The sequence below is a fragment of the Puma concolor genome, chromosome E3 (assembly GCF_028749965.1).
Source record: "Puma concolor isolate L17-30 chromosome E3, mPumCon1.1.hap2, whole genome shotgun sequence".
Taxonomy (NCBI): domain Eukaryota; kingdom Metazoa; phylum Chordata; class Mammalia; order Carnivora; family Felidae; genus Puma; species Puma concolor.
Window position 1 is genome coordinate 30,426,870 of NC_141682.1, and position 23,304 is coordinate 30,450,173.

Below are 23,304 nucleotides of genomic sequence, written 5' to 3' on the forward strand. Positions count from 1 at the left end.
ATTTTTTCTCTATATAGAATTAAAAAGATTTTTTTTTAAGTTTACTTATTTTGAGAGGGGGCGGGGGAGAAAGAGAGAGAGAGTGAGAGGGAATCCCAAGTAGGCTCCACTCTGTCAGCCCACGTGGGGCTCAAACTCGAACCGTGGGATCATGACCTGAGCTGAAGTCGGACGCTTAGCCAACCGAGGCACCCAGGCGCCCCTAAAATGTTTTTTAATGTTTATTTGCTGGGGGGGGGGGCAGAGAGAATCCCAAGCAGGCTCCCCGGTATCAGTGCAGAGCCCCATGCGGGGCTTGAATTCACAACCTACGAGATCACGACCTGAGCCAAAATCAAGAGTCGGACGCTCAACCAACTTGAGCCACCCAGGCGCCCCTATAGAACTTTTATCTATATAAAAATCTTTATTTTACTTTCAAGTGATTTCTTCAAACTTTCAGATGCAAAGTTTGAGTGAAATCTTCAAAGATCAAAGGAGTAACGAGTGGTTCACAGTCACAAAACTTACCTCTGGGGCCAATCTTCAGATGGCTCAAATTCACACTTGATGTCTTCATACCAGAAAGAAATAAGGGCCCTGACTCATCTTATTCATATTTACAACTACAGCACTTGGTGTAATTATACCTTGCTGTTTTATACGTCAGAACAGGACAATAAGAGAATACAGTGCGAGGTCAAAGTACAAAATGTTTCCTTGAACATAAGGGCTCTCCTGGATTTTACAGATTAAATTCCTGAAAACCAACCAAATAAACCCCCACACAGTAATTTTAAGTGGCACTGAGGCAGCGCGCCTGATGAGAATGACCCTCCATTACTGCCTGACTTCGTCCTTGACACCCCCCTGGGAGTTAGGGATCCAAAGCTGCAGTGATTAAATGCAGAGAACACTGACGACAGTCTGACCACCACTCCGTCTCGAACCCTTTTAGAGGCTTCCATCTGAAAAACCTACCACCTCTTTAATAATACAGAATCGTCCATCGGATTTGGGCTTTTCCTCCGTATTTTTTATGCGCAACTGTCTGTGCCTATGACAAAATCTTTTCCCGTTTTCCTAAATTTGATTCAGAGGACAGGCCTGGCCCCAGCAAGCCTGGTCTCAGGCTCAGCCTTGTGCTGCCAACTCGCCCTGGGAGCCTCTGTCCGTCACTGAGGTCAGGGCAAGCGGGACTGCTGACCAAGCAGCCTTCTGAAGTCGCCAGACTGCATCCTCTGGGGACCACAAGTCCCTGACAGCCCCGGTGGACGGGGCCTCCCAAGTCCCTGTGAGGAAGGCGGCTGGAGGGGGAGGTGCTATCGCTGTGTCGGCCAAGCTCTGGGATGTCAGTCCCCGCTGCCACGATGCCACAGGCAGAGGGACAGAGGACCTGGTTGTAGCCTCTGACAAAGCAGCACCTTGTTCGCGGGACGGAGAAACAGGAAGTCCACCCCCCCCCCCGCCCCCTACTCGAGCATCGGTGCGCACATGTCAAGGAGGCTGGAAGAATCCTTCAGAGCCTGGGCACTGCCAGTCACAACACCTGGGTTTCCAGCCGTCGGACTTCCTTGACCACAAGATCGATATTAATAATTGGGTTGAAGTACAGGGCCCAGTAAAATAGACAGTTGCAGACAAACTGAGGAATGAGGGGCCAGAACATGGCCACAAAAAGCCCCTGCGTCGATACTTTCCAAAAATGGCTCCACATCCTCTGAGGCACAGTCCTGTAAAAAGAAGAGAAGCCTCTGAGAGGTGGACTCGTGACGGGGTCTCTCGTGACGCCGCCCAAGTGCTCGGACGCCGGGCCTTTATCCTGATGCACAGCCTGGCTGCCTGTGCTGCGCCAACCTTGCTTCCTCTCCCCTGGGGCCTGAGACGCACCTCTGCCTGACCGACCCATCTTCCACCCCCAGGAGGCAGCCCCACACCAGGTGAGGGCCCCCCAGCACAGCCCCACCTGCTTCATCGCTGTGTCGCACTTGTATGTATCTCACAGACACGGTTTCTCTGTGAGGCTGTAGGCCGTCAGGGTCCAGACTGTCTTCTCTTTTTGTTTTTTGTTTTAATGTTTATTTATGTTTGAGAGAGAGAAAGAGCACAAGCGGGGGAGGAGCAGAGAGAGAGGGAGACACAGGATCCGAAGCAGGCTCTGGGCTCTGAGCTGTCTGCACAGAGCCTGACACGGGGCTCAAAACCATGAGCCGTGAGACCATGACCCGAGCTGAAGTCAGATGCTTAACTGAGCCACCTAGGTGCCCCCAGACTGTCTTCTTTACCAAAACATCTGCAGTGCCCAGCAGAGAGCCCGGGACAGAGCGGGGGCTCAACTAACTGTGCATGAATGAACCAATAGGAGATTCTTGTCAGGTTTTTGGAACTATTTATAGGGCTGTTACTGACTGACGAGGCCAAGAACTCTTTGAGTCATGGGATGTTTAAGGCCGGTGCGATGCTGCTGTGGGGCTGTGTTACTTCTACCTGTCTAGGAGCCACCCCCTTTCTTGTGGTCTCGGTGGGGCTGATGAAGCCAGCCCTTGGTTGGGGGGTGAGAAGAGGTCCTGAGCCTGGATAAGGAGAGCCTGGCATGACTCTGCATCATGTGGGAGGTCTGGGTGGGCATGTGACCCAGGCTGGGCCAATCAGAGCAAAGGAGCGTGTGCCCCCCCCCCCCCCTTCCCCGACTGTCAGTGCTATGGGGAAAGAAGTGCCCTCTCTCCACCAGGGTTGCTGAGCTGCTCAGATGTATGCCCGGAGTGACTAAGGGCCCTGCATGAAGTCAGCTGAGGCTGAACAACAACACAGCAAAGAGAGGGAGAGGGCGAGTCCTGATGACAGCATTTGGGTCTCTGGGTCCAGCCATGCGGGAAGCCTTGACTGGGCATTTCTCTTTTTAAGAAAGCCAATTTAGGGGCACCTGGGTGGCTCAGTCCGTAAAGCGTCTGACTCTTGGTTTCAGCTCAGGTCCTGACCTCACAGTTCGTGAGTTCAAGCCCCGCATCAGGGTCCAGGCTGACAGTGTGGAGCCTGCTTGGGATTCTCTCCCTCTCTGCCCCTCCCCTGCTTGTTCTTTCTGTTTCTCAAAAATAAAGAAATAAACTTTAAAAAAAAAAAAAAAGGAAGGAAAGCCAACCAAGAGGCACTTGCAACCAAGAGTCCCGGTCCAACTCTCTCATTTTATGCATTAATCTAGAGAAGTTATTAGTGTCCCGGCTGACGGCACAGCAGGATTAGAACTCATGCCTACAGAATTCCTCACCAGATCTCCTTCTGCTCTACCCTACTGCCCCTTTCCATAAAGCACCCACTTCTCCTCACTTACGTATTCCTTCATCAAACCCTTCACGCACACCCCCACCCCTGGGAATGACATGGTATGTTCTCACACGGGGAGAAGATAAATGGAGACACACTTGTCCAAACCCGCCCCCCCCCCTCCAGACACGAGGAAATTTTCCCATCTGCTGCTTAAGCCACATCTACAAATCAGAGCAAGGAGTGTTTTCACGTCTGTGTAATCAAGAGGACTCTTCTACTACCTGGGACCGCTTTCTCAGAAGTGCCTGCTGCTCCTGCCACCTCCAGTGTAAACACACACTTACTTCAGTTCACTTCGTGACCAGATCCTCCAAAAGGAGAATAATTCCAGAACCGAGAGTAACATGGCATTGACGATGAGAAAACGTGATGTCCAGTAATGGACCTCCAGCCAGTCCCAAGCAAATTCAGCAATCAGCTGGTATGGAAGGAAGGAGTATTTGACGAGGAATTCTCTCCATTGCTTCCAGGTGGGCTCTCTTAGATCCTTTAGAATAACATAAAAGCAAGCAAAAGGTGGACACGAAAAATCATCAGGATTGACTCTTACAGACTATACTGCAGTCATCACGGTGAACTTTACATTTACTAAAACACACAGATATCCAACAACATAACACGAAATTTTCCACCCATCGACTCACCTTTTAAGAATCTTATACTGGATAAATGTTACTGAGGAAGCTGAACAGAGATGCTGGTTATGGAATTGTGGAAGCTCAGAAGTAAAAGTAAAAAAAACTCCAAAGCCTGAGATAAATAATGAGGGTGCAGGGGCGCCAGGGTGGCTCAGTCAGTGGAGCATCCGACTTCAGCTCAGGTCACGATTTCATGGTTCTTGAGTTCGAATCCTGCGTCGGGCTCTGTGCTGACAGCTCGGGGCCTGGAGCCGGCTTCGGATTGTGTCTCCCTCTCTCTGCCCCTCCCCCACTCATGCTTCTGTCTCTGTCTCTCTCTCTCTCTCAAAAGTAAATAAACATTAAAAAATAAAATAAAAAAAATAAATAATGACGTTGCAATGAATGGAAATTAACCAGTTTTAAAATTTCTTCATCACTGCATGGGTAGCTCAAACGATTTCCTAAATTCAACATCTTTGCTGTGGTAGGATAACAGATCATGGGAAAATTCAACATACACTTTGAAAAAGTAATTTTGGGGAAAATAAAAAACTCACTACAGTTATTAGCAGATAATAAACCAGAGCATTTAAACAACTCATCGAGGCATCCAGAAGGCTTACGGAAGTGTAACAGGACTGTGCACTATGGAGCAGATACTAAGTATCCCAAGAAGAAAGTGAGCCTCGTGAGCACAGGGGTTGTTGAGGCTTGTGAAAACGGAAAGGTAAGAGGTGGGGTCTCTGTTCTCCCAGTCCAGAGAGGGCAGGTAATAGCAGGAAACTGGGTAATTAGGCAAACACTGTGCCTAAGGGCTAATTAGCAGGCTTTCAACTACATCCAAGGCTCAAGTCAGGCAGATACCTGACTTTAGTATTTTAAAAAGGGTTTTTGGAGATTTAGAAATTCGTAGTTTTGTTTTTTTAAGTTTATTTGAGAGAAAACATGGTGTGTGCACGTGTGAGCTGGGGAGGGGCAGAAAGAGGGGGAGAGAGAGAATTCCAAGCAGGCTCCATGTGGTCAGTGCAGAGCCCGACACGGGGCTTGATCTCATGAACCGCCAAGATCGTGACCTGAGCTGAAATGAAGAGTCGGATGCGTGACCGAGGGAGCCACCCCGGCACCCCTAGAAATTATTTTAACATTTATGGGTGTGGATCATACACGATGCTTCCTACATCCATGTGACTTTTAATTTAAATAGATCAGAGGGACTGCCCCAAGAGCAGCAATGCAAAGGACAGTACCCTGCAATGACCAAGCAGACACAGAGACAGCCCTGTGTAAGTGGGATCCAGCAACAATTCTGAAGACACAAAAGCCAACGTGGATACCTATCTCTGCCAGGGGCCTATGGTCAGCTGAGGTGACCACTCCCATCAGTGAGCTGGACAATGGCTTACTTTTCTGAGGCCCCCAGGATGGATGCTAACCCTCCCTTGCAGTGGGACAAATGATCATCCTTCGGGGATCCTCTTCGAGACAGACCACCAAGCTGGAAGGTCCATAAATTTAACCCTCAGGCAATCTGAACTTATTCTATCTTCTTTTATAACAAAAGCGATGCTGGTTTTTCCCCCCGTAAATATTTCAGGTCCAGAGGGTAGCCTTCTTGTTACGCAATGCAGGAAATAAAACAGGCTTCTGGGAGTGGGGAAGTTCTGCTTGATTTTCTTTTGGAGGGGCTCTCCTTGCAAAAAACAAATGAAGGCTGGGCGTCGTTGGCTCTTCTGTGACAGCTACAGCCCCGTCTCCAATTCCATACCGCACCAAGGAGTGCCATTCAAGGCACTGTGCAGACCTACCAGAAGCTTGGTGATGATGTCCTCCCCAGAATTGTCTTCCTGCAGGGGGCAGATGGTGTGGATGAAGGGCAGGAAGGTGTCTGTGTAGTCAAATAGGTAGAGGTATAGCAGACCAAGTCTCGGGGAGCTCTTGAGGGCATACAGCAGGAACAGGGACCTGCCTGGGTTCACCGCCTGCAGAGGACAAGGCGAGCGTGGGGTCACATCACAACCACGGCAGCCAGCTCCCCACCCATGCTCCCTCCACAGTCTCACGCCCTTTGCCTTCAGCTTTTCTGTGTGTGGTTTGAATGAATGGATGAATGAATGGGTGGCAAGAAGAGGCCAAGGAATCAATCTGTCGGGCTCTATTTAATAAAGACCCAATCCTTCTCCATGGCTTTGGTGTGTGCGTGTGGGGGAGGTAGGGGGGTGCTGAGACATACACTCCCAGGCGCTGCTAGTAAAACCCAACTTTTTTGGAAAACAATTTTGTAAAATGTATCAAAGAGTCTTCAAAATGTTCAATTTAACCAATGTATTAGTGGGCACCGCTTAAAAGGAAATCAGAAATACAGAAGGCTTTATGCACAAAATGTTTCGTGCTGCACTGTAAGAGAGAAAAAGTGAAATCTGAGAGCTAAGTAATGAAGTTACAGTGGATGTTCAGCACAGAGTTCACGCAGCCCATTGAAAAGTGAATATGGGCATTTTTGGATGATGCTCTTGTTACAGTGTTAGGTGAAAAAAGGATTCCAAGACATGTGGCAATCCGATCTCTGCGGTGTCAGCCCCACACAAACCAGGCCTCTTTCGTGACCTTTCCTAGAGCAGCACCTGGCTCACAACAGATATAAAGATTTGTGGAATGAATACATAAACAAAAGCACAATTAAACTACGCACAAAAAAACTGTCTAAGAAGACAGAGCAAAATGCAACGTTAGCCATGTCTGGCTCTCAGGTGGGATTATGGGCCATTTATTTTCATTTTTATCACTTTGGTCAATTTTGCTACAAAGAACGTGTATTTATGTTTTTCCTGATTGTAAAAGTAACTTCAGACGATTCTGTTTACTTGGTGCTACTAAGCATCAAATAAAATGGCCAAAAGATATGAATGGCCACTTCACCAAGGAAGATACAATAAAATAAGCACATAACAAGATGCTCAAGAGAAAGAGAAAACGGAACCAGTTTTCCACATTAGCACCGCGTACTTTATTTGATGGGGAGGGGTGGGGAGCAGGGATCACAGAGGGGCAGGAGGTGGCTTTGGGGACAGATGAGTATGTTCGTTAGCTTGATTGTGGTGATGATTTCACAGGTGTGTGCAGTATGTCCAAACTTACCAAATTGCTGAATGCGGAAAGATGATGTGGTGTATATACACACCATGGAATATTACTCAGCCATAAAAAAGAATTAGATTTTGCCATTTGCAACAATATGATGGACCTCCAGGGTATTATGTTAAGTGAAATTAAGTCACACAGAGAAAGACAAATACCAATGATCTCACTCATATGCGGAATTTAAGAAACAAAACAAACAAACGAAGAAAAAAAGAGACAACCCAGACTCCTAACTGCAGAGAACAAACTAATGGTGACCAGAGGCGGGGGGGTGGGCGGGGGGGGGGGTGTGAAGCAGGATGGGGATTAAAGAGTACACTTATCTTGATGAGTCCCGAGTAATGCACAGAATCGTTGAATCACGATCACTGAAGCTAACATAACAATGTACTTTAATTATACTGGAATTTACAGAAACTTATCAAATTATACATTTGAAATATGTGTATGTTAACTGCAGCTCAATGAAACTGTTAAAACACATTCAACTTATTTGATGCTATTAATGGCTTACTGTTAAATGTTAAGAAAAGAGTCCTTCTCTTCAGAGATTTACACTCAAGTATTTCAGGGTGAAATAATATGATGCTTGGCTATGCTTTAAGATAACCCCATGCATTGCGGGTGTGTGGGGTGTGTAAGAGTGGGTGGAGGGGTGTGTAAAAATAAGAATGGCCACTAGTCAATACTCACTGAAGCTGGACAGGTGTATACTCTTCTATTTCTGCATGCACCTGAAATTCTATAGCAAAAAGGTTTTTTAAAAAGGCCCAACCTATGAAATGGCTGATTTCAGGTCTGGGATAGAAAAGGTACAAGAATAACTTGAACATCCTGTCACATAAGGAAAGAAAGTATCTGGATAGCAACACGCAAAAGAATGAAAATGGACCACTTTCTTACACCACACACAAAAATAAATTCAAAATGGACTCAAGACCTAAATGTGAGACCCGAAGCCATAAAAATCCTAGAAGAGAACACCGACAGTAACTTCTCTGACATCAGCCATAGCAACTTTTTCTAGATATGTCTCTTGAGGCACGGGAAACAAAATAAAAAATGAACTATTGGGAGTACATCAAAATAAAAAGCTTCTGCAAAGTGAAGGAAACCATCAACAAAACTAAAAGGCAGCCTATAGAATGGGGGAAGATATTTGCAAATGACATATCTGATAAAGGGTTAGTATCCAAAGTGTATAAAAAACTTATAAAACTCAACACCCAGGGGCACATGGGTGGCTCAGTTGGTTAAGTGTCTGACTCTTGATTTCGGCTCAGGTCATGACCTCTCAGTCAGTGGGCCCTGTGCTGGGTGTGGAGCCTGGTTAAGACTCTCTCTCCCCCTCTGCTGCGCCCCCCCCCCCCCCCCCCCCCGCTGATGTGCTAGCTCACTCTGAAAACAAACAAAACACAGAAGACAAAAACAAAAACAAAAAAACCCTCAAGATGCAAAAAACGAACAATCCAATTAAAAATTGGGGAGAAGTCTTGAACAGACATTTTCCAAAGAAGAAATACAGATGGCCAACAGACCCATGAAAAGATGCTCAACATCATTCATCATCAGGAACATGTAAATCAAAACTACAATGAGATACCACCTCACACCTGTCAGAATGGCTAACCCAACAACACAGGGAGCAACAGGTGTTGACAAGGATGTGGAGAAAAAGCAACCCTCTCGCACTGCTGGTGGGAATGCAAACTGGTGTAGCCACTCTGGAAAATAGTATGGAGGTTCCTCAAAAAGAAAAGTTCCTTAAAAACAGAACTACCCAACCTACAATCCAGCAATTGCACTACTAGGTATTTACCCAAAGAATACAAAAATACTAATTTGAAGGGATACCTGCACCCCAATGCTTATAGCAGCATGACCTACAATAGCCAAATTATGGAAACAACCTAAGTGTCCACTGATTGATGAATGGATAAAGAAGATGTGATGCGTATATACAATGGAATAACACTTAGCTGTAAAAAAGAATGAAATTTTGCCATTTGCAATGACGTAAATTGAACTAGAGAGTGTTATGCTGAACGAACAAGTCAGTCAGAGAAAAACAAAATGCCGTATGATTTCACTCATACTGAAGGAAAAAAACCAACCGAGCAAATGGGGGTAGGGAGAGAGATGCCAACTACGAAACAGACTCTTAACTGCAGAGAACAAACTGATGGTTACGGGTGTGTGTGTGTGTGTGTGTGTGTGTGTGTGCGCGTGTCTGTGTGTGTGCATGAAACAGGTGATGGGGACTAAGGAGCATACTTAATCATGAGTATCAAGTGTTGTATGGAGATGTTGAATCACAAGTATTGTACTCCTGAAACTAATATTACACTGTATGTTAACTGGAATTTAAATAAAAACTTAAAAAGTATCAGACTTTTGAGGTCATGTCAAAAGGACTCATCATGGGCAAGTACATTATACCTCAATTCAAATGTTAAATTTTAAAAATAGACTCAAGGGGTGTCTGGGTGGCTCAGTCAGTTGAGCGTCAACCCTGATTTCAGCTCAGGTCACAATCTCAGGGCCGTGGGATCGATCCCCACGTGGGATCGAGCCCTGCGTGGGGCTCCACACTCAGTGTGGAGCCTGTCTGGAATTCTCTCTCTCTCTCTCTCTCTCTCTCTCTCTCTCTCCCCACCCCCATCCCCCTACTCTCCCTCTCTCTCAAAATAAAGCTCAGGGGCATCTGGGTGGCTCAGTCGGTTAAGCATCTGTCTTCAGCTTAGGTCACCATCTCGTGGGGCATGAGTTCGAGCCCTGCACTGGGCTCTCTGCTCTCAGCACAGAGCCTGTTTCAGATCCTCTGTCCCTTTCTCTCTGCCGCTCCCTTGTTGTGCGCTCGCTTGCTCTCTCTCTCTCAAAAAACAAACAAATGCTAAAAAAATAAATCTTAAAAAAAAAGAACACAAAATAATTTCAGGAGACTTATACTCCAAAAATATGGGACAATCTGAGCATCAATTAGAGTAATTACTGAAAGGTATTCAAACATATCAGGAATTTTAAAATCCTTAGTTAATAATGATCCTAAAGAAAGAAACTGGTTACCTATCTAGGTAACAGAGAACCAAATCATTATTATCAAACTGGTAAATACAGGGAAAGAATCAAGCATTTAACTGACCTTTCTGTATAAACTGTGCTTAGGGTAATCAAAATGGTTGCTGAGTGAAATTTTCCTTTTTTTTAAAATTTAATTTAATTTTTTTAGACGTACTTAGCTAACACATGAAGACGTGACAGAATTACAGAATCACCATTTTGCAGGCAAAGGATGAACGATCATGGTGGCTGCTACCATCAGAGAGAGAGAGAGACAATTAGCCATGCTGCGCCTCCTAATGGGAGAAGATGCCACCAGCTATGAAGCAGTCTTGTCAAAATACCTAAACCAATGCAAGCCGCTAGATTTCCCTACTGAATTATGGGATGTACAGGACACATTACGTGTCTGGTGACAGAGGAGCCTGTCAGGGGACACCGCAGAGGGACAATGAGCAAAATTTAAGATGTGGGCAAACTACGGGACAAAATGACCTGGTTTCTTCAACAAACAAATGCAGGGTGACAAAAAAAGGGAGGGAAAATCCAGACAGTAAAAGAGACTTAAGACACATAATAACCAAATGCAGACCTTGTTTGGAACATGTCAACTGGAAGAAGAAAAGATGTGGTCTATTTGAATACCGACAAGTTACCTGATATCAGATAATTCAGTTTTGTCTTTAAAAGAGTCTTTACTTTTTAGAGATTCCCAATGAAATACTTACCTATGGGAAAATAAGATATCTTAGATTTTCAAAACAGTCAGGGGCGGGAGGTGGAGGTTATCACTGAAATGAACATGGCCATAAGTTGTTATAGCTGGTAAGGGTACATGGTAGTTTTGTACTCTTATCCTGTTATTGTGTGTGTTTGAAATTAAAAAAAAAATATATGTAACTTTAAAAAAATTTTTTTAATGTTTATTTTTGCGACAGAGAGAGAGAGCATGCGTGCGCACATGAGTGGGGGAGGGGCAGAGAGAGAGAGAGAGACACAGAATCTGACAAAGACTCCAGGTTATGAGCTGTCAACACAGAGCCCGACGCAGGGCTCTAACTCAAGAACAGTGAGATCACGACCTGAGCTGAAATCAGGCGCTTAACCGACTGAGCCACCCAGGTGTCCCCCTCAAAAACCTAACTTCTAAAGATATCTTTGCCTCCTAACTTAGATGAGAAATAGGGGGGTAGTTCTTTATCAAAAGTGTTTCCCAACCTGTTTTTTTTTTTAAATCAGCCCTTAAGAAATCTGTTAAAAACTTTTTGTTTTTCCCCATAATCCTGCCCCCATGAAATGTTAACACCACAGATATACTATAAATCTGTTTATGTACTGTGGTCTTTTAGAGGGGGCCGCAACTCCTGTATTACGGGAGACTTGTGCGTTCCACGCCTATCGTCGCCCTGGGGGCAATCCTGCTCTTGCTGAATACGCAAGCTCTCTCGGAGCACCGGTCCCAGAAATAAAGTCTGCATGTGTCCAACCACATCATGGTTAGTACAAGAGAAAGGGAGAAGACCAGGTTATGGATTTGTAGGTCTGGCGTCAGGGTGGGTGCTGAGGCGGTGAGTGCTTGGCTATTTCCTATCAGATAAGAAGGAAAACCAACCACCCAGTAAGGTGGTTACCAGGAGGCACTTCAATGGGGAGCGGTCTCTTTCCCGTCTAATGAGAATAGGAATTGCACCAGGCACTAGGGTTGGCGGAATCTTATCACACACCTCTCGGCCTTTTGGCTAGTTGCCTGATTGTCAAATGGCCACCCGCAGGGAGGGGCTGGTGGCACAGAAGAGCCAAAGGAGCCCACTGATAAGATTCTGCCTGCTTTCACACTGGGTGCGGAGTCACGTGCCCATTTGCTCTGGTTAATGCTAAGATTACTTGTATGTTTTTTAAATAGAGGGTCATCGCTGGATGCGTGCCCCACGAATGTTCTGCCAGACACTAAAAACCTACCAGAGGGCTAATATTGGCTACAAAAAGCCCAGAGTTTACTGCATAAACAAAATGGGTAATTTATGATAAAAGCGGGGATTTTCCAAAATTAAACAAATAACAGCGATAACACAAAAAACAACAAACCTTCTACCTAAGGACCTCCAAGCCCATTTGTCAAAATTTCTGAAACTAATGTTTTTTTGGGTTTTAAGATAATACGTGTACATAGTAAACACAATGTTTTCCAAATGGCACAGAAATGTGTTAAGTGACACATAAAATTCTCTCTTCCATCCAAGTCTCAATCCGTAGAGGAAAATACTGTAACAGTCTGCGTATCCTTCCAGACACATTCTGTGCATATGACAACATACAGATATGTACACGTGTGGATTTTCCAATGTGCTTTTCCCTACTTTCAGTTAACAATACAACGTGGGCATCGTTCCTTATTAGCACACCAGCATCACCACCTTCTGCAGTGGATCCACGTTGGGTGGGCCCAATTTATGGAACCTGTCCTGGTGACAGGCACTTCGCTTGGTTTCTTTGTGCTGCTGTTACCAACGACGCTGCAGTGAACGTCTTGTTTAATGAAGCTCAAACTTCAGCTCTCACTGCGACTGTCACTCTGTGAAGTCATTTACCGAGGAGCAGATGGGCACATAAGGCCCGGGTGCCTGCTGGTGTTCCACAGCCAGCGTGTCCTGGAGAAGCCCAGCGAGCAGCCCAGGCAGTCAGGCGCCTAGCCCTGCTCTTCACCTTGACCGCCCCCCCACCCCCCACCATGCCGCCTGTGTTCCAGGTGCAAAGAAGTGAAACGGCAGATCACAGGGCAGGTGCGGTTTGAATTTGAACACTTATTGACAAACTGTTCTACAAGGAGACTGCGTCAATTTAGCACCCACCACACCCACGAGTGTCTTTTTCTTCGTATCGTAATGCTCTCTCATCCTTGACAGTAACATGGGTGAAAACGATGCCATCTGGTTGTTTCAGTTTACACGTCTTTAATTATGAGTGAGCGTTTTCTCCCGTGAACTTACTGGTTATGTGTAATTACTTTTCTCCATGCAAATGCAGAAATTTGCCATGTCGGCACATTCCAGGTATCTTATGATTAAAAAATATTCATTTTATAGCACAGCATTTGCTAACTCTTCGTGAAGGAGAAATCAGCTGGTGCAGTCAGAGCGAAGAATAATTTATCAATACCTCATAAAGCTGAAGATGCCTATTACCTGTGAACTACTAATCCCCTGCTTCAGTATATAATCATAAAGTATAAAAACTCCCCAAGAATTTCCACAGCGGCACTGTTTCTAAGGGCAACAACCTCCGTGTGCATGGACAGGAAAATGCACGAACTAAGATACGCTCAAAAGAGAAAATGCGTGAATTGGAGCCAGAGAGGTCAACGCTCAAAGCTACTTGCAGAAGGACATGCTCAGTTCATGCCTCTCACGTTCAGGCTGAGGGCTCCTAGCGCCTGCGTGTACAGACCTGTAGTCCAAGGAGGGAAATGCGCCCAGTAAGGGCGCCTGGCTCAGCTGCGGGAGCATGGTTCCGCTAGAGAGGGTGGGGAGCCGGGGGCTTCAGTTGTGTCTGTGGTTTTCCTAAGCAGCGGGCACGGAGATGACGGATGGGCCGTTCTCTCTACTTTTTTCAATTAAAAATAAATAAACAAAGAGCTCACCTTATATTCCCAGAGATTCTGGGGGGGCTTCACCCCCAGTGCTTTGACACGCTCCAGTTCCAGGAGGATGGCTCTTCTGTGGCTGCTGTTTTCTATGTTATATGGCGCCCTTGAAAATTCTTCCTCTGTCAGAGTTAAAAGCAACCTGTTGGGGGGGAGGGGAGCAGTAGATTTCTTGTGAGATTATACACCGGAAGCCAACTCTTCACACCCAGGGTTCCAACCTATCAACACAAATACTTCGGGCTTCCGGTAAGGCAAGATACCTGGTATATGAAGTAACAGTAATAACAGCAAACTACTGAATGCTTGTTAATTGTTAGTGACTCTCTGAAAGTACTTCCACAAACCGTCACCAATCCGCTTAACAATTCTGCAGAACAGGTGGAATTATGAGCATTACGTGCATGACAAAATGGTTTGGAGGAATAGAGTGGCTCGGCCGAGGCACACCCTGGTCCGTTTTGCTCCTAACTTCTGATCTTTCAGCTAAGCAGCTGAGTTCTCCCAGGGTACTCTGTTTTGCAAAGAAAAATGTAGTATATATTTTACATAGAATATAATATTCTATATAAAATTATATATAATATGTTTCTGTAACATATAGAAAAAAATTGGACAGAAATCCAATAAAATGTGATGACTCGAACAGGAGCTGTTCTGGGGTGGGGGTGGGGGTGCGCCTTAGTGGCTCAGTCGGCCAAATGTCCGACTCTTGGTTTTGGCTCAGGGCACAATCTCACATTTCATGAGTTCAGGCCCAGCATCGGGCTCTGTGCTGATGGTGCAGAGACTGCCTGGGATTCTCCCTCTTTCCCCCTCTCTCTGTCTGTCCCCCGATCACACTGTCTCTAAATAAATAAGTAAATAAATAGAAAAAAAAAAAAGTAGCTGTTCTGGGGTTGTAATTTAATAAAAATATTTGTAGATCCCTTATCTGGTCCCTTCCATTGGAAAATATGACTCCGACTCCACAAGAGCCAATCGTTAAAACCACCCCTGTGCACCAGCAAGCGGAGACCCAGCAGGCACACAACCACTGGGGGAGGGATGTAAACTGATGTCCTCTCGTGGGTGATTTGGAAACATTGATCAAAGTTATAAAGGCTTATTTCCTTTGACGTGGAAATTCCAGTTCTAGGAATCCATCTTCTGGAAGGAAGGCAATGAGGCAAAGATGTATCAGCCAGGTAGACAACAAAAATGTTTTTAACCACAATTCGGGGGAGGCGCCAATTCTTACAAAAAGCAGACAACTCAACTGGGAGCGTGTGGCTTTCCCAAAGGAGAGTTAAGAGTTGAAAGTTCAGTTCGGGGGGAAAATGTGACTGGGGTGTGAGGTGGGCAGGCAGGGGCCTGGATGGTGCATCTGAAACAAGCAGATTAGCAGGAGTGGCTGTTCTCAGCACTGCGTGGCACACTATACTCTCCCTACACAGTCCCTCCAAGGAAGGAAAGAGCCCAAGAAAGATGGTCAGTGTTCTGGAAGGGGGCACGGGGACATGCTAATGGGCAGAGGCAGGCCTGCCCATAGCCTGGCAATCCCATCCTGGAATTCCTTGTATCAGGGCATTTGCTACAACATTGCTTGGAATTGTCTGGGACAGGAAAAAGGAAACAGCCCAGACGTGCCTTGGTGAGATCAACTAAAGAGACTCTAGTACACACACATACGTACGTACATATGTATACGTATATGTACCTATAATCACAGATCTGTTTAATACAGTTGTATTTCCAGTTTAAACAAATAATATACACTTATGTGTATCTCTGTATAAACATGGAAGAAAATCCAGAAAGATGTCCAGAAACATGCTAACAGTGGTTTCCTCTGGAGAGTAGAATTATGAGGGTATTTCACTTCCATACCCTACAGTTCTATGTTAATTTTAAAATAACTAAAAAAATACATGGTTCTTTTCTAATTCAGAAGCAACACACAAAATGCCAGTCACATAAAATGGTTCGGCTGCTCTGGGGAGCGGTGTGACATTTCCTCAAGAAGGGAAATACAGAAGGTGACTTCAGGCCCCAGCAACGGCACTCGGGCAGACATGCACGGGCCCTCGGAAGCACAGGGTTACACAAAAACCCACATGCAAAGGATCAGAATAGCTCTGTTCGTGAGAGCCCCCAAACAGAGCAACCTGAACGACTGAAGGATGGGTACTCAAGTGCAGCGTAGCCACAAGTGGGAATACTGCTCAGCCATAAAGATGAAGGAAGGATTAGGGGTGCCTGGGTGGCTCAGTCAGTTAAGTGTCTGACTTTGGCTCATGTCATGATCCTGAGGTTCGTGGGTTTGAGCCCCACGTCGGGCTCTGTGCTGATAGCTCAGAGCCTGGAGCCTGCTTCGGATTCTGTGTCTCCTTCTCTCTCTCTGCCCCTCTCTCGCTCGGTCTCTCTCTCTCTCTCTGTCTCAAAAATAAATAAACACTAAAAAAAAAAAGACGAAGGAAGCACTGACCCACGTGACAACTTGGATAAACCTTGAAAATGCTCTGCAAGGTGAAAAAGCCAGACGCTAAAGGATTCCGTTTACAGGGATTACTCTAACAGGCAAATCCACGGAGCCAGAAAGGAGAATGGTGGTCGCCTGGGGATGAGGGAGGGGGCATGAGGACCAAAGAGGGGAGGGTAAGAACTTTCTTTTTGGGGTGATGAAAATGTCCTAACACTAGACTGTGGTGATGGCTGCACATGTCTGTGGATACATTAAACGACATGGATTGGACACTTTCAATGGGTGAATTTCATAGTATGTGGGTTATGACTCAGTAAAGCAGCTTACAAAAAGGTCAATGACACGTCAGAAGACCCAGCGTCTCACCTTCCATTCACTCTTTCAGATAAAAACCGGTCTCTGTAGAGAGAGGCCCAAGGGCCCAGCTGCTCCAGCCAGAGGACCACTTCTTCAGCTGTCCATTTGGCCACAGCCTTGTGGACCAGGAGGTCGTGCTCAGATTCCCTGCTGCTCCAGTGATACACGAGGAGGACCACCTGGGGACAAGGGACAGAGGCCTTAAGACACAGAAAGGTCAGAGAAGCCAGCTTCTCACGAGTGTGGGGCGGGGAAGGGAAGGCTGAGCTTGACGGGAACGACGCCGAGTCGGTACAAGGAACCACTGGCACCGAGAGTTGCGGAGGAGAACTCCAGGTGGGCCCCTGTCTCTGCTGGTTGTGGGGCTGTGAGGGAACAGAGATGGGAACAGGACTCGGCATAGAGCATCTGGGAGCGCAGCACCCTGGGCCCCAACATCCTGGCCAGCATAACTGCCTCATGTGCCTTTTCTACTGGAAAATTTGTAACCTTTAAATTTGTGTAGCATGGGGCGCCCGGGTGTTAAGTGTCTGAGTTCAGCTCAGGCCATGATCTCGTGGCCCATGGGTTCGAGCCTCACATCAGGCTCTGTGCTGACAGCTCAGAGTCTGGAGCCTGCTTCAGTCTCTGTGTGTGTGTGTGTGTGTGTGTGTGTGTGTGTGTGTGTGTGTCTTTCTCTCTCAAAAATAAATAAACATTAAAATAATAATAATAATAAATTTTCGTACCAGGGAACCGAGAATAAAACAGTCTCCGTGTGAGATGTTAGTAAAGGGCTATGCTCAAGACTCAACCACCCAGGTAGACAGGGTCTCGGATTCCAGTTCTCACACCTTCCTGCATCTGTCCCCTCACCTCTAAAATGGGAATAACTGGGGCACCTGGCTGGCTCAGTCGGTATAACATGCGACTCCTGATCTCGGGGTTGTGAGTTCAAGCCCCATGCTGGGGATAGAGCTTACATTAAAACCAAAATAAAAGAAATGGACAAATGGGATGGGAATAATCACGGTGACTATTGCAGGGGTGAGGAAGAGGATGAATGGAACGAAGCTAAGAAGAACTGGGCCCTGAATATTATACTGCCTACTTGAGTACACAGCTTCCCTGAAGAATCATCTGACCCAGCGGATGTCAAATGCATGCAATGAATGACCACATACAGGTAAGCTATCAATTTCCACAGAAGTGATGTCAGTGAAAACTGGGAGTGGGTCAGGGGGCAGAGAAACACAGCGGTACACTTACTGCCACACCAGTTAAAGCGGTGAGCACTCCGGAAAAGAATCCCCCACCTCTCTGTGCATTCACTCGGCCTGTGTTGGTAGCCAAAGGAGCCTGATCATTCCCATATCTGTGAAAGGCTGCAAGACTCTGGATTATGTCATTATTCTGCTGAATGTCCTCAAATCGCATTCTAATGGCATCAGGAAATAATTTTTCAGTGGCATCCCTATGAAGAATAGGAAAAAAAATCACGTGACAGTTGTTTGACTAAATACACTTAGGATGTTTAGAGGCTAAAATAAAACTAACAGTCAATATTTAACAACATACAGGCACTTTAGAACAATGGTCAAGACTGACTATGGCCCGGTTGGTAACACCAAAAAGGACTGGAAACAACCGATGTGTCCACTGTTAGAGAAACAGTCAAATTATGGTCTATTCACACAATGGAATGTTACAAAGTTTTAAAAATGAATTTACTGGATATCATTTGTATCGAGATGGATAAATTTAAGACATACATATTGTTGAGCGGAAATAATAAACGATGGGGTCGCCAGGGTGGCTCAGTCGCTTGAGTGCTCAGATTTCGGCTCAGGCCATGATCTCACGGTTCGTGGGTTCGAGCCCCACGTCAGGCTCTGTGCTGACAGCTAGGAGCCTGGAGCCTGAAGCCTGCTTCGGATTCTCTGTCTCTCTCTCTGCCTCTCCCCCGCATGCACTCTGTCTCTCAAAAATAAATAAACATTAAAAAAAATTAAAAAACAAAACAAAACTGTGGAGCCTTATAGATAGTACACCACTGATGTGAGGAAATACTTGCATTTCCTGCTGGCACACATAGGTACAAAAGTATCGTTAAAATTCTGAAGGAAATCACAACAGAGGCATGACTGAAATGACTCTGGGGAAAAGGAAGGACGTGGTGTAAGATGGGGAGGGGGAGGGCAAAGGGATCTTTATCAGTAAGCACTCTCATTTTTTAAAAAGAATATAAACAAATGAAGGTTATCTATGTATTGCTGATGTTATTCAACATTAATTCCAGAAAACAAGTGGAGCTGTCTTCATTTTCAATTACACATAATCAGAGAACCTTCCTTCAATTTAAGATCAATCTGCAGGTACCCCAGGCTGAGAGGTGAGAGCAAAGCGCTTGTCAACGGATCTCCCATGAAAAAGAGAATGTTAGGTTAACGTTTTCAGGGAACTTTCTGGTACTCTGTTAGTATCAGGAAGGCAACAGAAGAAAAGCAAGGACTTTAGGCTCGAAGACATGACAGGTGCAATATGCATGCAAGCAGAAAGGAACCCTCTCTCTGAAAGGTCTTGTCATTTGTTGTGTGAAGCTATACACGGGAGACCATCTCTACTGATATGAAAACTGGAACAGTTTATCAAAGATTATGAAAATCAGTAGCAAACCGATTCGTACAGAGTCGTGCGGTGACGCCATTTTCTCTATGAGACCTGGGGTGTTCTCAGCGGATACAAATCGATAAAAAGTGTTATAGGACAAAGCATTACAAGCAATGGTCTGATAACCAGAATTTGTTTTTTCCTTTATGATAAATAAACACAAACAAATCACGGTCACCTGTGAGGAAGGAAGTCTGGCTTTGCAGGTCCTTGAGCCCCCCGACTCCCAGGCCAGCAGATCTAGAATGACAGTGGGGGTCGGCCCTGCGCCTCTGGCCTTCTCAAACATGGCTGCTCCCATGAAGACAAAGCATAGTGCGCAAGCTGTATGGGCTACCGATACGGACCGAGCGTTACCTGAGGAGAATATTGACTTTGGGGAAACCTTCCCATTTTTCTCTGCATTCTGGACACTCTGTTTTCTTCGAAGAGGCCCACCATAAAGCTAGGCAATGCCGGCAGAAGCTATGCCCACAGTTCAAGGTGGTGGGGTTAACCAGGATGTCGTAACAGCAGTGGCATGAAAATTCACTAACAGAAATCTGAGGGGTGGTGCTCTTGAGAGGGTCACCTTCCTCATGGGTCATCTTGTTCAGATCGTTCTGTGCAGGCCCCTCCATCTCTTAGAAAATCCTGGGGTTCACAAGCACAGAAAATTTCAGACTTAGGAAACTGCTCCAAAGCATCATTAAATCTAGGAAAAAAAAAAAAAGAAAAGGCAACAGAATTAGGACAAGGGTTTGAGATTACTGCCGTTCTGTTAAAGGTTTTTATAAATGTTTTTCTTTACATTTTGTTTACTTTGAGAGGGAGTGAGAGCATGAGTGGGGGAGGGGCAGAGAGCAAGAGGGAGAGAGAGAGTCCCAACCAGGCTTCTTGCAGAGCACAGTCATGGGGCTTGATCCCATGTCCATGAGATCATGACCTGAGCTGAAACCAAGAGTCAGATGCTTAACTGACTGAGCCACCCAGGTGGCCCCATTAAAGCTCATTTTTAAATGTGATCAATTTGACTTCTAAAAATTCACATTCCAGAAACCAAATAAACCTACTGAATTTCTTTCTGCCCTGTCATACTTCTGAAAATTAGGTGAAGCCAAATAATGCAGTAGAAAGTTCAGGGGACTTGGTGACAGTGGGGAATTCTAGATCCTTCTCTTTCACTAACTTACTTGGAAAATGTAATTCCTCTGGCCTCAGTGTTCTTAATTACATTTCTAAAGTCCTTTCTTGTGTATGATTTTACATAAACCAACTTCTTGGTGGAGGGGGCGGGTCCCTGGGTGGCTCAGCCAGTTGGGCGTCCAAGTCTTGATTTCAGCTCAGGTAATGATCTCACGGTTTATGAGATGCAGCCCCACATTGGGGTCTGCAATGACAGCATGGAGCCTGCTTGGGATTCTCTCTCTCTCTCTCTCTCTCTCTCTCTCTCTCTCTCTCTCTCTCTCCTCTCTCTTTCTCTGTCCCCCTCCCCCCATTGTGTACTCTCTCTCAAAATAAAGAAAGAAATAAACATTAAAAAAAAAAAAAAAACACAGCTTCTTGGGCCAGTTAAATGTCTGAAGTTGGCAATAACAGATGTACTTCATGTAAATAATGCATTTTTTTATCCAAATGTTTTCCCAGTAGATAATTATTTATGTTTATTTCATAAACATGTGATTTCAGAGGCTCCCACAGGTACAGTACCAAGAAGTGAGTGAAGCCTTATTTTGTGAGGTGCCCTGTGTCAGGTCAACTCCCTAGAGGCTCAATATACCCTTTCCTCCCAACTCAACCCGAACACACATCATGCCCTCTGGATCTGGCCAGTCGGGTGCCACAGAAACATGCCAATGTCGCTAATAAGCAAATGGCAGAGGACCATCTTCTCGTTCTCATCCGGGTCTTAGGAGACTGTTTTATTGAGAGGCAGGACGGTGCAGGACACCATGGAGTTAGAGTCGCTTGCTCTGTGACTGTGCACAAGTTACTTGAGCTCTCTGAGCCCTGTGTTCTCAACTGTGAAATGGTAGTTAACAGTATAAAAACCGCCAAGGTTTCTTGTGAGGATCAGAGAGGTTGAAAGTAAAGTGGCAGGGACGGTGTATGATGTAAACAGGGGTTAATGCAATGACTATTCACACTACTCCTGGTATTAAGACAGTGGAGGCCCTGGTGAGTAAGGGTTTCTCCATCTCACTACTGTGAAGAGAAAGGAAGTAGTAAATCACTCTCCATCACCCACAGCGATCATGTAGAGAAGGGCTCTTGTTTTTGCAGTAGGGCTGCCTGCGTTCTTACTAAATCTCTGCCATTCGCTAGCTGTAGGGTCTGGACTTCTTGGGAGTCTCAGCTTCCTCGTGTTTAAGTGTGTGTGTGTGTGTGTATGTGTGTGTGCGCCTAAGAATAGCATTTACCCCCACTGGGAGGTTTAAGAATTGAACAGGAGAATGCAAGTGAAGTATCTGATCCTACAGAGCCTGACATGTGGTGAGTAAACCATATAGGGTAGCAATTTGCCTGATTTTCAAATACAGTCATGAGAATCTTATCTTTTATTGAGTGACATATTATGCTTATAGAATACCATATTTTACTTATTTATTTATGAATGTTTATTTATTTTGAAAGAGAGAGAGCGTGCGAATGTGCAAGCAGGAGAGGGGCAGAGAGAGGGAGAGGGAGAGAATCCCTGACGGTGTGGGGAGCCTGGGGCTCTATCTCATGAACTGTGAGATCATGACCAGAGCTGAAGTCAAGAGTCAGACACTCAACCGACTGAGCCACCCAGGCACCCTTAGACTACTATAGTCTAAATAAGCAAATCTATAGGGGCACCTGGGTGGCTCGGTCGGTTAAGCCTCCAACTCTTGGTTTTGGCTAGGTCACGATCTCAGGCTTTGTGGGTTCAAGTCTTGGGTGTTGCTCTGGACTGACGCATGGAGCCTGCTTGGGATTGTCTCTCTGTCTCTGTTCCTCCCTCACTTGCTCTTCCTCTCAAAAATAAATAAGTATTAAAATAAAGAAGCACATCTATAAACAAAGACAGAAGAAAATACAATGAAGTATTTGTAGTGGGTCTGGGTATGCTGGGTGGGGGAGGGTCGTGATTATTTTGGTTTTCTGTATATACCAAATTGTTTTTAATAAAAATGTATATTATAATAATTACAAAAACACATATAAAATTGTAAAAAATGTATTGTATTCCCTTTGACACAACACTAGTGGGGGATTTTAAACTCCAACAATAAACACAGCTAAATTTTAAACTCAGTGTTAAAGTGGAATAAAGGTCCTCATCAGTACTAAAAACACAATTAGGTAAAGATAAATATAAAATTAAAGGATTAAATATAAAATATAAAATTTTAAAATATAATATTTACATTCATACTGTTATTCACAATAATAAATTATAGTAAAGAGGGGGACCACCTTCTGTATAAGCCTAAACTGTTGTTTTTGGGGCACTTGGCTGGCTCAGTTGGTGGAGCATGCTACTATTTAAAAAAAAAAAAATTTTTTTAATGTTTATTCATTCTTAAAAAAAAAATTTTTTTTTAAATGTTTATTTATTTTTGAGACAGAGGGAGACAGAACATGAGTTGGGGAGGGGCATAAAGAGAGGGAGATACAGAATCAGAAACAGGCTCTGGGCTCTGAGGTGTCAGCACAGAGCCCGATGCAGGGCTTGAACCCACGAACCGTGAGATCATGACCCGAGCCGAAGTTGGACGCTTAACTGACTGAGCCACCCAGGCGCCCCATGTTTACTCATTCTTGACAGAAGACACAGCATAAGTGAGGGAGGGGCAGAGAGAGAGGGAGACACAGAATCTGAAGCAGGCTCCAGGCTCTGAGCTGTCAGCACACAGTCCGATGCAGGGCTCGAACCCATGAATCATGAGATCGTGACCTGAGCCGAAGTCAGACGCACAACGGACTGAGCCCCCAGGCACCCTGGAGCATGCTACTCGTCATCTCAGAGCTTGAGCCCCACGATGGGGGCAGAGATTACTTAAAAATAAAATCTGGGGGATGGGATGCCTGGGTGGCTCAGGGGGTTTCAGCTGAGGTCATGATCTCAC

The 23,304-nt window shown here is 45.4% G+C and overlaps 1 protein-coding gene across 7 annotated transcripts in view; it reads right to left on the reverse strand.

Annotated features, from left to right (window-relative positions):
• Nucleotides 1-380: 380 nt before the first annotated feature.
• The window catches only part of BFAR (bifunctional apoptosis regulator), a 33,963-nt gene continuing 11,039 nt past the window's right edge, over nucleotides 381-23,304 (reverse strand). For 3 of the 7 annotated variants that reach the window (XM_086691166.1, XM_086691165.1, XM_086691169.1), the window contains exons 2-8: nucleotides 19,589-19,925; nucleotides 17,831-18,035; nucleotides 16,592-16,761; nucleotides 13,759-13,903; nucleotides 5,729-5,902; nucleotides 3,588-3,790; nucleotides 381-1,712 (exon numbers count right to left, since the gene is read on the reverse strand). In XM_086691166.1, coding sequence (XP_086547292.1) covers nucleotides 1,520-1,712; nucleotides 3,588-3,790; nucleotides 5,729-5,902; nucleotides 13,759-13,903; nucleotides 16,592-16,761; nucleotides 17,831-18,035; nucleotides 19,589-19,851 — 1,353 coding nt within the window. In that variant the 5' untranslated portion in view covers nucleotides 19,852-19,925 and the 3' untranslated portion in view covers nucleotides 381-1,519. Of the gene's footprint in view, nucleotides 1,713-3,587; nucleotides 3,791-5,728; nucleotides 5,903-13,758; nucleotides 13,904-16,591; nucleotides 16,762-17,830; nucleotides 18,036-18,333; nucleotides 19,321-19,588; nucleotides 19,926-21,355; nucleotides 21,416-23,304 lie in introns of those variants that run through there. The other 4 variants (XM_086691168.1, XM_086691167.1, XM_025916860.2 and 1 more) reach the window with 3 other exon arrangements.